At 46.0% G+C, this 16,283-nt stretch overlaps 1 protein-coding gene across 15 annotated transcripts in view; it reads left to right on the top strand.

The window, feature by feature from the left end:
• Positions 1-16,283, top strand: part of CACNA1C (calcium voltage-gated channel subunit alpha1 C) — a 734,056-nt gene that overhangs the window by 73,832 nt on the left and 643,941 nt on the right. For 6 of the 15 annotated variants that reach the window (XM_087855505.1, XM_087855499.1, XM_087855500.1 and 3 more), the window contains exon 1: positions 13,498-14,137. The exons of 4 other annotated variants lie outside the window; for them this stretch is intronic. In XM_087855505.1, coding sequence (XP_087711631.1) covers positions 14,089-14,137 — 49 coding nt within the window. In that variant the 5' untranslated portion in view covers positions 13,498-14,088. Of the gene's footprint in view, positions 1-13,496; positions 14,138-16,283 lie in introns of those variants that run through there. 5 more of the 15 variants (XM_087855504.1, XM_087855498.1, XM_087855493.1 and 2 more) reach the window with 1 other exon arrangement.

The raw sequence follows: 16,283 nt of genomic DNA, 5'->3' as shown, positions 1-16,283 counted from the left end.
CTTGCTCTGCCATCTGCACAGCAATCCATCTTGATGGGACCTTCGCTAAATGCATGAACTTGACAGCAAATAATTTAGTTAATCTAACTACTCCCTTCACAGGATTTGCTTTCAAGAGTTTTAAGGGAAATTTTCAAGCAGAAAAATGGTTACTGGGATAAAACCATTGAAATTTAATTTGCCTTTCATGAGAAATTTGGCAGAATTTGGTTGTTAACGTCCAAGTGTGGGCTGCGTAGTGCGGAGACGCCGAATACTCTTGACTTCTGCTTCTGAAGAATTGATTTCAAGTATCTTCTCTGCACATAGGCAATGAACTCTTACATAAGAGGTGGTGGCCAACTGTTTCCTTTTTCCAAAAAAAGGGTTAAAAGACAAAAAGAAAGGACTGGAATTGTGCTTAATGATACTTAGTTTGAACTGGAAGTGATTACTGGGTGCTACCACAGATCATCAAAAATGATTCAAAATTCCATCTTCCTGGGGTGCCTGGGTGGCTCAGTCAGTTGAGTGTCTGACTCTTGATCTCACCTCAGGGCTTGATCTCAGGCTCTCGAGTTCAAGTCCTGTGTTGGGCTCCACACTGGACGTGGAGCCTACGTAAAACAAATAAATAAAATAAAATTATTCCATTTTTCTGGTAATAAACACCCCGTTCTTTTTCTACTTTTACTCACCACCCACTTTCATATTGATGTTTTATTTTATACTGAAAATCCTCTCCTCGGGGATTTCCCAGTTTGTGGTTGAGGGAACTTATACTCAAAGAATATAAGATAGTTGGCTAAAGTTACACAGCCAGGTAGGAATAGATACAAGCTTTGAACTCAGAGTTCATTCTAATACCTAGCCCTTTTGGCTCCTAGACTGTAAATGAAAATATGGCAGATTCAGATCTGTTCAATAAATCCTGACTGAAGGCCAGAACTGAGAGAATTTCTTCTGAGGCTGAGAAAATCCAATCTCGAGTTGTTGAAAGAGTAGACACAGGCGGTGGGTCTGCTCTGTTGGACCTTTATGGATTAAAAACATACTTGAAAATTGAACAATTCTGTCATGGAATAAAATACAAATAATCCGGGGTCAAAAAGGCTCCTTGAGAGTGTTTCAATTGCCATATTCCAAAGGCTGTTCTCTGTACTCTCTGGGATAACAAAAGACGTGACCACATGACACTTAGCACTTATTTCTCTAAGTATCTCAAGATTAAAAACTTTGAGAAGGGAGGCAAATTGCTCAAGATCATGTTGGGGAGAGATGACAGAGAATGAGAAACCAGAGATGTTAATTTGTTTCACAAACATGTGCTTACACACCATGCGCCTGGTGTTGGTAACCTGCCTTCCTTCTGAAGAGCAGCGCAGGCCAGTGCTCAGAGGCAGGGCCAGCCCTTCAACTGGCCGCCTCGCTTGGGCCTGCCGGGGTCTCAGCCAGCACTGAACGAAGGAGTCCATACTCTGTTCTGCTTGCTTATCCCCCAAAAAGCGTTTTGAAAAAGTATGTGCCTCATTATACATTTTCAAGTTCATATCCAAAAATTTTCATGATAAGTTTAAATGGTTGTAAATGATGCAATTTCTGGTGCTTTGTAGATCTTGACAGTTTAAAATAAAATAAAATTGTTGCATCCCTCTTTAAAAAGTTTCCAATGAAATATAAACACCATTGCTATTTGAAACCTTCTATTATCCATTCAAAAATATTACATAAAAGCTTTTTTTAAACAAAGATTTTGCATCATTTCTTTTTCACCTTAGAAACATATTTCCATTCCGTTTCCTCCATAAAAGTTTACCCTGACGCAATATATTTTTTATACTGAAAAGTCTTTCATTGATTACACAATTATAGTACTCTGCAACAAAAAGAGGTATATAAATTTAAATTTAAATTAAAAAATTTTTCCTGAGACTGTAAGTCTTGGTGCTATAAGTTTCTTCTGGGTTGAATTTTCATCACAAATATTAATATACAAGTGAGCAAACCAATGTAAGTACATCATGAGCTTTTTTAAAAAAATTCAAGTGTAATTAACATACAGTGTTATGTTAGTTTCAGGTGCATGATACAGTGATTCAACAATTCTATACATTTCTCAGTGCTCATCAAGATAAATGTACTCTCTATTTCCTTTATCTATTCCACCCATCCCCCCACCCACCTCCCCTCTGGCAACTACCAGTTGGTTCTCTATATTTAAGAGTCTGTTTTTTACTAGTCTCTTTTTTTCTTTGTTCCTTTGTTTTGTTTTTTAAATTCCACATATGAGTGAAACAATATGGTGTTTTTCTTCCTCTGACTGACTCATTGCACTTAGCATTATATCCTCTAGCTCCATCCACACTGTTGCAAATGGCAAGATTTCATTCTTCTAATGGCTGAGTAATATTCCATCGTGCATATATATCACATCTTCTTTATCCAGTCATCTATGGATAGACACTTGGGCTGCTTCCATATCTTGCCTACTGTGAACGCTGCTGCAATAAACATGGGGGGGGATATATCTTTTTGAATTAGGGTTTTTGTTTTCTTTGGGTAAATACCCAGTAGTGGAATTACTGGATCACATGGTAGTTCTATTTTTAACTTTTTGAGGAGACGACAAAAGCCTCCATGGTGGCTGCACCAATTTGCATTCCCACTGACAGTACAAGAGGGTTCCTTTTTCTCTACATCCTCACCAATAATTTTTTATTGTGTTTTTTTATTTTAGACATTCTGATGCATGTAAAATGATATCTTACTGTGGTTTTAATTTGCACTTCTCTGATGATGAATGATGTTGAGCATCTTTTCATGTGTCTGTTGGGCATCTATATGTCTTCTTTGGAAAAATTTCTATTCAGGTCCTCTGCCCATTTTTAATTGGATTATGTGTTTCTTTGGTATTTAGTTGTATAAGTTCTTTATAAATTTTGGCTATTAACTCTTAAATGAAGTAAAGATGAATAAAGTAATGATTAATATAAAAATTAAATATTATCCCAAATATAGCTCTTACAAAGATGGATGGTATGTTGTCTGATTAAAGGAGGTTTTCTGGACACCGGTATTTCAAATATCTCCTTTGGTGCCCTGGTGGTACTCACATCTCAGGGAAATGGAACATGGAAGGAGTGTGTATGTGTGTGTGTGTGTGTGTGTGTGTGTGTGTGCGTGAGAAGGTGTGCCCTTCTTCTGTGGTGTGGGAAAAGGATGCCTGTGAAAGGTCAAGGAAAGTGGCAGGCAGTCTCCAGCCTCTGCCCCACACTCTCCTCCAACCAGTGTTAAGATTGAGTGTATATGAAAGTTGGGAATCTGGAAACTGATTCCATTAAAACGATCCATGTACCACAAAGGTAATCCATACATCAGTTTGAAGATGCCATCAACTATTCCAAACACTTTTCAAACCTGCTTGGGAAATTGCTAGCATGTTCTTGATTCATCTAGACAAGAGTAGTTTGCATAAACTATTCAATATAAATGCAGGCATAAATCTACCTTTACTTTCAGCAGATTTTAAGAGAGAAATGTGTTTTGGGGGTATTTCATCTACAGAATCAGTTGAAATGGATACTGTCATTGATTTATCTAGAACAAATAAAAACTATTATATGCTACATAAATTATAAATGATCTCGATATTACTCCATCACAAGATCATTATGGTTACAAGCTACCCTCATATGAATTAGAATCATTGACTGATTTTATGCTGATTGGAACGGAAACCAACTCAACTAATCAGAACTTGGCAAAACCCTAACACACATGGGTCACACACACACACACCACAGAGATGTTGATTTATACTAGTCTGTTAGTCAGGACAGGCAATGTCATATGTTGAGGATGACTTCCAAATTTGGGGGGCTTAATACAATAAAGGTCTATTTCTTGCTTATATTACATGTCCAGAGGGGGTTTGTGTGAGAGGTTCTGCTACACAAAGTCACTCAGGTATCTTGGCTGATGGATGCTTCTCCATCTTGTAGCTGTACCATCTGGATTATGTGGCAGAAGAGAGAAACAGGAACGTCACAATGGGCCTTTCATCACCTTAACCTTGAAGTGACACATGTCATTTCTACTTACATTCATTGGTCAGAACTAGTCCAATAGTGTGTCCAAATACAGAGTAGTTGAGAAGTACACTCTTCCATATGTGCACAGAAGGGGAGGAAAACAGAGTATTATTGGAATTAAACCATAGCAGAAGTTGATATAGGTGTCACTTCATAAGCAGCATTAGTCATCTTGGAAAAAAATGATTACCAAGGGTTGGTGATAAATAGTAAAACAATACAGTTGTATTCATTGCAAAAAGAGTGATTATAGAAACAGGACTGAACATGAGAAGAACAGAAAATTTGAATCTGATATAGAGAAAGGCAAAATTGGCAAACTGTGAAAGAATGAAACTTGTCTTCAAATATGACTTTGACCTAAGACCTGTCTAGAAGGGAAAGTTAGTTCTTCGGGGTCTTACAAAGAGATGGTTGTGAGTGTCCACACTTGAAAACTCTGCCACATTCTTGGTTCTACCTGGCTCTACCTGGTTGTTGAATGGAAGTCATTTGACAAGTTCATGATAATCACTACTAAGAAGATATCCTTTTTGTGGGCCATGAAAGTCCTTCAACTTCACTTTGTCTAAGTTGTTACCTAGATGTGTTATGGGGCATTGACCCCGCTGTAGTGGCGGTATGGTTCAGCTATAACTTCTCCATCTCCTGGGACTGGGAAAATCACTTTTCTGCAATTTGGAAGATAAGAGTGACTAAGCCAGATCTACTATCAAGTATAATTAGTTACAGGAAAGTTGGGTTTACTTTTTGAGAATGTAAATATTTGGAATATTCCTAACTGTATAGCTTATACTAGTATTCTTTTAGATTTAGTTCAGGGATGGGACTGCCACGGGTTGACCCACGTGTATACCTATAAAAGATCCCTAGAATCTATAGTTACAATAGAGGGCCATCTTCAAAAAAAGAGGTCTTAGGGAACAAATATCCTTTTTTTTTTTTTTGGTGTTATAATAAGGTACCTTTCCCCTAAATGTCAGGAAAAGGGTTACTTGACCTATTTTCAGGTCAAGAACCAAAAATTTTCAAGGCTTTGAGAACTCTAGTCTAACATGATTTCTGATCTTGTAGGGAAGCAAGGTGGAAATTAATGCCATGGAATTACAAGAGGGATAGATGAAAAGTGAAAAATAGAACCACCCTATGATCCAGAAATTGCACTACTAGGTATTTATCCCAAAACCACAAAACCATTAATTCAAAGGGACACACACACACACACACACACACACACACACACATATATATGTGCACCCCTATGTTTATAGCAGCATAATTTACAATAGCCAAGATATGGAAGCAGCCCAAATGTCCACTGATTGATGAATGGATAAAGAAGATGTGGTATTTATATATTTAATGGAATATTATTCAGCCATAAAAAGATGAAATCTTGTCATTTGTGGAGACATGGATGGAACTACAGAATATTAAGCTAAGCAAAGTAAGTCAGAAAAGACAAATACCATATGATTTTACTCATATGTGGCATTTAAGAAGCAAAACAAATGAGCAAAGGGAAAAAAGACAGAGAGACAAAACAAGAAACAGACTCTTAACTACAGAGAACAAACTGATGGTTACTACAGGAGAGGTGGGCAGGAGGATGGGTGAAGTAGGTGATGGGGATTAAGGAGTGCACCAGGTGATTATGGAAGTGTTGAAAGACTATATTGTACACCTGAAACTACTATTACACTGTATGTTAACTAATTGGAATTAAAATTAAAACAAGATTAAATTTCAAAAAATTAAAGAAGAAAAGAAAAGCATTTTCTATCTAGCATCAGGGAATACTTTTGGAATTGGCCTGAAGCAGTTAAGAAGGGAAAGAGGTAGGGAGGCTGGGTAGCAGAATGAGCTGCGGGGTTTAAAGTCAGGTTGACTCCTACCCAGTTGAGTTGGTGTGGCCAAGTTACTTCTCCAATGTCTTTAATATAAAAACTGGGGATAACGTTTAACCCACAGAGTTGTTGTAAGTGTGAGGTTGAATACTGAGGGAAAACAGTGCCTTCTGTAGTCCAGCAAATGCGCTGGATTTATTTGCCACTCATTTGAATCTTTGCATATGCCCATAATTTTCATTTTATAAATGAAGAACTGAGTGGGGGTGGGGGGAGTGAGAGGTTGCCCAAGTTTCAGTAACTAGTAAATGTTGTACTTGAGATTGAAATGAGAATGGGTGCAGGGACTTAATGTAAGTTAAGGTAGTATGTGAGTTGAATGATGGCCCCTCAAAATATATGTCCACATCCTAATCCCCAGAACCTGTGAATGTTACCTTATTTGGAAAAATGGTCTTTGTTGATGTAATTACCTGAAGGATCTTGAGATGAAGACATCATTCTGGATTATCCAGTGAGTCAATGACAAATGTCCTCCTACCTGTGAGGCAGAGGAAGATTTGCAACCAGAAGAGGGGGAACCAATGTGACCACAGAGACAGAGATTGGAGTGATGTGGTCACAAGTCAGGGAATGCCAAGAACCACCAGAAGCTGGAAGAAGCAGAGTGGACGGTCCCTTGGAGACCCTGAAGGGAGCATGACCCCGCTGGATTTTGTTGACTTCTAGCCTTCAAATCTGAGAGAATAAATTTCTCTTGTTTCAAACCATCCATCTAGTGGTAATTTTTTATGGCAGCCCTAGGACATTAATACATGTGGGGAAGGCTTCCACCCTGTGATGGCCCTTGAGGTCCACCTCAGATGTGGACACAATATTGGACTGGTTCTGAGACTTGACTCAGGGGGTTCCTTCTGAGGGTCAGCAGGTCATCCATATGAAACTAACTTCCTCAGGGCCCTGATAAATAATTAAGAAAATTAATGACTAAACTTTTCTTTTGGCATCAGCTTTTCATTGCAAAGAGCCATAAGAGAGGAGGCCACTTGGCCCCATTTTGCAGATGGGGCAAACAGGGGCAACAGTCTGCTGATGTGACTTTCCAAGGCAGAAAGAGAGTGCCATAATTTGAACTCACACATGGTGTATGAATTCTCTGCCATGGACAGCTAGTCCTCAGGATCAGGCCATCAACCATCTTGCTGCTTTCTGCCTTTGGGGGCTAAGTATTGTTGAAAGTCACAAGGGTGGGTATGTAACCACAATGTTATCCCTGCTATATGAAGCCACTGTAGGATGAGGATTGAATTTCCCCCATACTCCACACACTCTGGCCTCCTCTTGGGATTGAAATTGGGGCTGAGTTGCCAGAGAGCTCTCCTTAAATGCAATATATAAAGACAAGCCGGCGGGTTAGCAGGGATCTGTTTTGTCCTGTGGCTTCTAGACAAGTAGACGAGGAGGAGGGATTTCAATGTGATATAGGGAAGAACTCTGCCCATAGAAGTTCTTCAATATTGACATGGGTTGTGAAGGCAGCAGGGTTATTATGGGTCTCTCAGAAGGAAGGAAGGTGTGACTCTATACCCTCTTCAGCTCTGCTCTCTGAATTGTGAATGGGGAGAGTTTTCCTGAAGCCTTCCACTCCCGTGCATTTTAGTTCCAGTACCTGAGTTGTCTTGTAGTAGAATGGACTGTACACAGCCTCAAGATTTGCATGGACTTGGGTTCAAGTCTCAGTTTTACCACGTACTGACCAAGCAATCTTGGGCAAGAAAGTTAATCTCTTAGCTATTGTTTTATATTTTTAAATGGGGGTGGTTAAATCTCTTTGGCAGTGCTGTGGTAAAGTCACATATTGGATACTTGGCAGGTCTTTCTTATGGGGATGAAGGATGATAACAGCAAACATTAAATGAGCACATTGCACACCCCTTACTGGATTATTAATACTCTCAAGCACCCTAGGTACCACTGTTGATGTAATTACCTGAAGGATCTTGAGATGAAGACATCATCCTGGATTATCCAGTGAGTCAATGACAAATGTCCTCCTACCTGTGAGGCAGAGGTACCATTGTTAGTTCTGTTTTGTAGAAACTGGGCATTAGGAGGTAAACCAGGTGTCCATATTCCCACAGCTATTGCAGGGAGAGCCTGGTTCTGCTTGGCTGGTCTCCAAAGACCAGGCACTTAACTGTGGTTAAGGTGCCTGCCACAGTGCCTGCCACTCACTAAGTCTGATTAAGTGATGGTAATTAGTATGAATTCAGCAATATATATCAAAAGCACCTATGTGCCAGGCACTATCTATTATTTGCTCATGAAAACATCCAGGCAAATGACCTGGGAAATGCCAGGACGCATCAGTTAGGTTTGATTGAGGAAGAAGTACCCCCATGAGTGACGGGGGCAAGGGATTGGTCATAGGACTGAGACCTTACCCAGTGATGGCTCTGAAGTCGCTGTAGATCAGCAGGGCCAGAAGTCTGGAAGAAAAGCCAGGTGTGGGGTGGGAGAGAGTGAGGCCAAGATAAAAACCCCAAAGACAAGTGCAACTTTTATTTTTATTTTTCTCTCACCATTTCCATCCTTGACTTTGAACCCAAAAGCTGGTACCTTTTACCGTGGACCCAGACGTAGCCTTGCTCCAGGCACAGAATAGCTGAAGGGGAAGATCTGGCAGGAGCTGGGGAAGCTGTGGGCCTACACCAGCAGGGAAAGTGCCCAGATGGGTCACAAGGTGCTGCAAGTTTGAAGCAGCCGTCACAGCCGTGCGCTGACCTTGACGGCGTGAGAGCTGCTGCTTCACTTCTACCTTCCGAATGCTCCACAAGTGTCTGGTGTGGGCAATCCTGAGCTGGAACCCACAGGGAAGGTAATTCTGGGAAATATAGTTCCACCTTCGTCAAATTGGCCCAATACAAAGCCACTGAGCTGATGTTCCAGTGGTCTCGGTGCACTGCTGTCCACGGACCTGTCAAGGGAAAGAGGGTAAACTTTGGAAGGCACATTGAAGCCGAGCCTTCTGTCTCACCTCTTCCCTGCCAACCTGGCTTTCAAAGCCTTGGGTCGACAGAAAAAAAGAGAAATTTACCTGTGATCCTACCTCCCAAAGGAAGTTCTGTCAGTATTTTGCTGTGAACCCTATGTCGTTTTTTTCCTAGTTCAAATACACACTTGTCTTTTAAAAGAAAAATGGAATCATAGCATCCATGATATTTTGTAACCTGTTTTTCTTTTAGTGTAAATAGTCTTTTTCCATGTCACTAGCATTCTTCCTTAATATTATTCACATTTGTGTAAGGATTTCATGGCATGAATGTTCCTAGTTTAGCTATAAAGTGGCTAATAGCATAGACTCTGAAGACAGACTGCTGGGGTTCAAATCCCAAGTCCTGCAACCTTTATTAGCCATGAAAACGGGCAAGTGAGTTAGCCCTCTGTGCTCTTAGTCTCCTCACCTGTAAAATGGGGCTAATAGGACTTCCCTCATAGGGTTGCTCTGAAGAACAGATGACTTTTTATATGTGGATAACCTCTCAATGATATTATTTAACCAACCTTTTAAATGGAATATTTAGATTGTTTCCAAGCTTTTCACTTTTACACATACACCGCAATGAACAAATTTAGTGCACTCTAAATTTCTTCAAAAGAAATATTTGTGGTCACATTAGGGAATCTTTTCCAGAGTGAATCAACACACTCAATGTACATTGAGTGTCCATATACACAAAGCATTATGCTATACACAAAGAAAAATGACACAGTTCTCCCCCTTAAGACATTTAAAAGGTAGTGGGGGTTAGAGCAAGGCACATTCATATACAAATATAATACTATGTGGAAACACACCAGCCCATAGACAGAGTGGCACAAATGAAGAACTCTGGGAAAGGAGAGCACCTTTTGCTGGAGAATCAGATCATGCAATCAAAGAGAAAGAAAGACTTCATCCGCTGCTCCCACCACCTCCCAAATCCCCAAATCAGAATTCAGAATGTTTTCTGTTTGCCATGTTGAGAATTTGTTGCCTCGAAAAAGAGCACCAAGGGCTATATTCCAAAGTTAGAAGCTGAGATATGGGTGTACAATGCAAGACCAAATATTTAGGAAATACCTTTTTCTGGAAAGGAAAGAACACATTTCACAGCTGAAAAGAGAAGTGAAAAATGAAACTAAAGAAGCATGAAGGTAATATTTACTTGCTAGATTTATACAGTGCCTACCTTTAGAAAAGCCTGGCTATAAATCCAGCATGCGCCCCCCTCCCCCCAACACACTGTTCTTTTATCTGAATTCTCTGAAGCATGTTTTATGGTCATTTTACTGTTATTTTATTTTTAAAGATTTTATTTATTTATTTGAAAGAGAGAGAGAGAGAGAGCCAGCGAGAGAGGGAACACAAGCAGGGGGAGTGGGAGAGGAAGAAGCAGGCTCCCAGTGGAGGAGCGTGATGTGGGGCTTGATCCCAGAATGCCGGGATCATGCCCTCAGCCGAAGGCAGATGCTTAATGACTGAGCCACCCAGGCACCCCCTGTCATTTTAAACTCTTCATCCTTCTACCCACCCCAGATCACCCTAAAGCATCCCCTCTACAAGTGGATGTTTGGAGTCAGACACTCCTGGGCTAAACCCAGGCTCCACAGTTTTCCTGGTGGGTGACCCTAAACATATAACTTAAGCCTCTTAAGTCTCAGTTTTCATATATATAAAATGGGGATGCTAATAATAACAGCTACTTTATAGGGCTGCAATGAGGATTACATGAATAAGGCCTGTAAAGCACTTACCACGGTACGCATCGCTCAATAGTGTTAGCTATTATTATTTCTGTAATACAGTGTGTATAGGGAATGCAAACCAATTTCAATATTAAACAAATAACCAGGTATGTAGGCCTCTGAAACACAGGACTGTAATGCATCCGAAAGCCAAACAGAAGAGATATTTCGATTTGTGTCATTTCTACTTTTCTCTGTTAGGTTGAAAATTGAGTATGAAAACACCAGAATGGTCAAGAAGTCAGATTTCTCTGGTAACCAATAAAATGTAGGCTGTTTCTAAATCCAGAATGCTTTTCTAAAGGTAGGCACTTGTATAATCTAGACTGTTCACAGTAGGATGAAGATGACTGATAAAGCTTAATGCCTTTTCCAGGGGCATTTGCATTTTCAGTGGGGGCCAAAACTCTTGGCCAGAGGACCGAAGCAGGTGTGCTGAGGTTTCGGCTCTGAAGCAGGGGACAGAGGGAGGCATTTTGATGCAGTGAATTGTAGCACTCCTAAACCATCTCAGGTACCCATTCATTCATTCATTCATTCATTCATTTGACACCTATTTATTAAGTGACTGCTGTCTGCCAGACATTGTTCTATGCACTTAAGATACCATGGTGAATAAAATAGACAAAGGTCCCTGTCCTCATGGGTTTCACATTTTAGTGGGGCATACAGACAATGAACAATACAATTAATGAATAAGTAGGCTATCCAGTATGTCTGACAGGGATTAAATATCATGGAAAAAGGAGAGAAAGGGGAGATTGGCAGCAGGGGGATGTTGGGCAGGTTGCAGTACTAAATATGGTGGTTACGATGAGCCTCTGACTGAGAAAGTGACATTTGCCCCAAGTCTTGAAGGAAGTGAGGGAGTTCACCAGGAGGACTTCTGAGGAAAGAGTGTTCCTCAGTGGGGCAGCTTGAGCAAAGGGCTCAGGGTGTGTGTGTGTGTGTGTGTGTGTGTGTGTGTGTGTGTGTGTGTGTGAAAGAGAGAGAGAGAGAGTGAGAGAGCGGAAGAGACACAGAGAGACACAGAGAGAGAAGACATGGGGGTGGTGGGGAAGGAGGTGTGGGGAACAGTATTCCTGCAGTGCTTGGGGAGTACCAAGGAGGCCAGTGTGGCCCTGGAGAGCAGTAGGAGAGGAAAGGTGTACACCGCTGTTCATGTGGGTCCTTGCAGGCTACTCTAAAGACCTGGGCTGCTACTAAGTGAAATGGGAACCACTGGAGGGTTTTGCGCAGAGGAGTGCAGTGACATGACGTTTTAAATGGATCACTGTGACTACTGTATCAGGAATATACCAAAGGTGGGGAGGGGGAGGCACACCAGCAAGATCAGCTACAGGAGAAACTCAGGTGAAGGGTGAGGTCGGCTCGGGTGCGGGGGGGAGGGGGAGGCAGCAGGGGAGAAACCGAGAAGTGGACACATTCTGAATCTATCTGAAGGTAGAACCAAAGGGATGTCAAGAATGACTGCAGGTGTTTGGTCCCATCAACCAAGATGGGAAAGGCTGTGCCAGGAGCAGGTTTTGCACAGAACATAAGGAATTCAGTGTTTGGATGTGTTAGGTTTGAGATGTCTATCAGACTCCAAGAGGAGACTGAGGTTGGCTGTGTAGCCTGGCACTCAGGAAGAGGGGTCTGTGCAGGAGATACAAATTTGATATAGATAGTTGCTTGAAGGCATGGGGACAGATGGGATCACACAAGGTAGGCGAGGCGGTCTGAGGGCAGGAAGTCAAGGTTTTCCCAGAGGAATTGCAGGTTCCCCTGCTAGGGCTGTCGAAGGCCCGCTCTGGAGCAGCCCGGGCCTGCAGGGGGTGCCCTGGAACCTGCTGTGGCTGCAGAGTGATGGAGAGAAATGTTAGCTTCTCCGGGAAGAAGAGGCGCTCAACAGATTCCTTCGGGAGTGGCAGAAATAATTAAGAGAGTAGGTAAGGATATCTTAGTAGCACACGTGCTCGGCTGCCTCCAAGGAATTAGAAAACCTGGGTCTATTAATCTGTTCAGACATCTGGGCACCACCGCCTAGCCTACGAGGCCCCGCCTCTCCAGCCCTTTCTCTCCCCTCCCCTCTTCCCATCCTCGCCTCTACATGTCACTTCTACAACCGCTCTGATTATAATTGATCAAACAGAATCACGGAATCACGGCTCATTTTGCTGTTTTGTTCGGTGGCCCGATCTGCAAAGAGACTCTGGTAGTTGGGCAGATTGTATTCCCCCCTCTTGGAATTCCGCTCACAGAGGCCTTCCCGTCGTGGTCGGCCGCGCAGTGACGCGCCGGTGCCGCCGAGGATAAAGAGGGCGGGGGGGCCGGGGGCAGGGGGCAGGGGATGGGGGTGGGGGTGGGTGGGAGGGTGCGCGGCGCCGGCGGCCGGGCGCGAGGGGGTGTGTCCGCGCCCCGGCCCGCCCGCGCCCCCCCCCCCGCCCTGCCCCGGGGTGCCCCGCGCGGCCCCTCACCCCCCACCCCTCTGCCGGCCCGCCGCCTCGCCTCGCTCCCCTTGACGTCATGTGGGCAGCAGGCTGGCTCGCGCGGCGCGGCCGGGGGCCCGAGCGGGTGCTCAACTTCGGGCTCAAGTCCTCGCCGTGCGCCGTGCGCCCTGCGCCGTGCGCCCGGCTCCCCGCGCGCCGCCGCCGCCTCCACATCTGGAAGCGTTCAGCGCGTCTGCCTCCAGCGCGCCGGGCGGGCGGGCGGGCGGGCGCGGGCAGGGGAGGGCGCGGGCGCGGCGCGGCGCGGCGGGGCTGGGCTGGGCGGCAGTGAGCGCGGCGCTCTCTCGCGCGCCCGGTGTCTCCCTCTCCCTGCCTCTGCAGAAACAGCTCCCTGCCAGAACGGCGCTCGGCGCGGCGCGGCCCGGAGCGGCGGCGGCGCCTCTTCCTGCCTGCTCGCCCTCAGGAGTTGCTGGATCTTTTTGACAGAGAAAAGCCGACAGGGGCCTCGGGGAGGACTCGCCACGAGCGGGCAGAGACGTTTCAGTCCCCTGCTGGCCCGGGCGGACCCCTCTCTCCCCCGTCCGGGGGTCCGCCGCTCCCCCACTCCCCTCCTTTCCGCCTCTTCTCGCTCTGCCTCTCTCCATTTATTTTTTCAAATGGTGTAGCCGCCAGAGGTGCGGTGCTAAATTCTTGGAAGGGGCCCGGATGTACTGAGGATGCATTACAATTTCACAAAAGGAGGCAGTAGTGGAAAGGAGCAGTTTTTGGTGTTTGATGCAATAATGGGAATCAGGTAATCATCAGAAGGGAAGAAGAAATACTGCAGATCCACGGCTTCCTTGAATTTTGCACGAAAGCCGACCTCGGAGGAGGGATTAATCCAGACCCGCTTGGGGGTGTTTTGCCATTTCTTCCTCTTCGTGGCTTCTTCTCCTTTTAAAACAATTTTGGTCCATGGTCAATGAGAACACGAGGATGTACATTCCAGAGGAAAATCATCAAGGTAAGGCTGGACCCCGCCGCGTCGCCGGGGCTCCAGCCCGGTCTCCCCGCCCTCTCCACCCCTCTCCCACTCTCCCCCGCGCGCTCCCCGCGGTCCCCGGGCCGGTCCCTGCGGAGTTGCCCCGGGCTGCGTCCGCGAGGGGCGCCCGGCGGCGGGGCGCCTCCGTCTCGCCGGAGCGGCCGGGAGCCCGGCGGGATCCGGGCCGGAGCCGCCCGCGAGCCGGAGCGGAAAATTCCCGCCCCTCCCCCTCCCGTGCCCGGCTTCTCCAGAGCATGTGTTTCCTATGAATTTCCAGGCGAGGGGGAAAAGTTCCCCAAGTGTCTGCTCTGCCTCGCTTTCTCGCCTTTGCCTAGAAAGCCCAACTGCCCGGTCAGCGGCGCGGGGGGTGGGGGGGAGGGGACGAGGGGGCGCCGGCGCCGCCGAGCCCCGCGGGCTGGGGTCCCTCCTCTCGCTCGGGGCGCGGCTGGGAGCGCGCGCGCGCGCACCCCGCCCCAGGTCGGCCTCGCGCCCCGGGCCGCCGCCGGGCATCCCGCTTGCTGCCGGGCGCCCCCTCTCCCCCGTAGCGCGCTCCAGGTGGCGGGTGGGGGGCCCGGGATGCAGATGTGAGTCTCGGCGCCTCTCTCCCTCTTTCCCGTTTCCCTTGCTCCCTCTGTCTCGTTTCCCCTCTCCCGGCTCCCTTTCTCCTCTCTCCTGGCTCCCTTTCTCCTCTCTCCCTCCCTCTTTCCCTGGGTCTCCCTCTCCCCATCTCCCTCTCTCCCTCGGCTTACCTACACCCACCCACCTCTCTACTGCCATTGACCCCAAGTGCCCCCACACCCCGTGTATTCTGATTCGCACCCACATGTGGGCTAGCACCTGAGGATGTAAGCAGTTAGAATTCGGGCGGTGTGTGGGCTTTGCTTTTTCATGTTTTAAGGCAATAATGAAAGGGTGTGCCGAGCTCACGCGGCTCCACACTATTGCCCAGTGTTTTCCCAGCATCTCCATCCTTGGCATCAAGTGTCACCAGCTCCCCCGAGTGAGGGGGAAAGGCTTTCAGGTAACTCCCCACTTCTTGGAAACTTTCTCCCTCCCCCCTCCCCCCATATTAACAAGTTATTATGTTTCGGCATTGCTCAGCAGCTCAGGTTATGATGGAGTGTGGAGGGATGGTCTTGCTGGAGTGTGGCAGCCTCCAGCTTCTTCTCTGTCTTGTTTCCATGGCTTTCTCTGTTTCTTTTGGGTGTAGTCTTCCCTTTCTCTCGCCCAGTTTCCCAAGCCTCCCTGTTTACACTCTTCCTTTCAATTGCGTCCTCCTGAATACCTGTCGCTGTTAGTCCTGCTACTTCGTGGGGTACTTGAAGTGATTCTCTGAGGACCCCAGCCTGGTGGAGTGGTTGCCTCCATGTCTCTTCTTTACAGTCTCCTCCTCCTTCTGCCCCCATCTCCACCATTTGGGGACAGAGCCCCTGTCCTTTAGAGCTACCTGCCTGGTCTCTGTCCATCCTGAAACTGATTTTGGGGCTAGCTGTCCCTCTGCTTTCCAGCTGGGGTGGCAGTGTGGGGGTTTTGATCCTTCGGTAGAAAGAATTTTGTCAAGGGCCATGGGTTCTAGGGTGAGCCAGGGCTTTGTCGTAAGGGCAGCTTCTGTCCCTGCATTTCTCTATGCCATGACCCCATCCATCACCTGTTCCCCTGTCCCTTCCTAGCAGGTGGAGCAGTGGATGCTCTAGGAGGTTGAGGATGAGAGACACAAAGGAAAGGGTGATATTTGTGAAGAGTGAGGATGGATGTCTCCCCTCCAGGTTCTCAACTCAGTGTGAGCAGCCTCGAAGAGGGGATCTCAGTAGTATTGTCCTTACTGTCACTAACAATGGCAGTATACCGTGGTAAGAATTATTATTCACATAATGATAATTTTTACCAGGTCCCTTCTTAGTGCGGGAGAAACCCCTCTTAGCCCCTTTCCTTTCTTTTGCCCCTTTGTGCCCCGGCCTCCCCCTCCCCCCACCCCACAGAAATGCAGGGAGCAGACGTTAAAAGTAGGAGCACTGACCCTGGAGAGGTTTGTGAGAAAGATGGAGGGACAGGAGGGAGTGAGCGGTGGCCGGGAGCTCTGCCTTTCCAGCAACATGCCAACAAACACTATGGCAACCTGAATTCCAGT

Source organism: Ursus americanus, chromosome 25, assembly GCF_024610735.1.
Source record: "Ursus americanus isolate L20-20 chromosome 25, mUrsAme1.1.p, whole genome shotgun sequence".
NCBI classification, from domain to species: Eukaryota; Metazoa; Chordata; class Mammalia; order Carnivora; family Ursidae; genus Ursus; species Ursus americanus.
The sequence above is the reverse complement of the archived record's forward strand: the minus strand, read 5'-3'. Positions and strand labels throughout refer to the sequence as shown.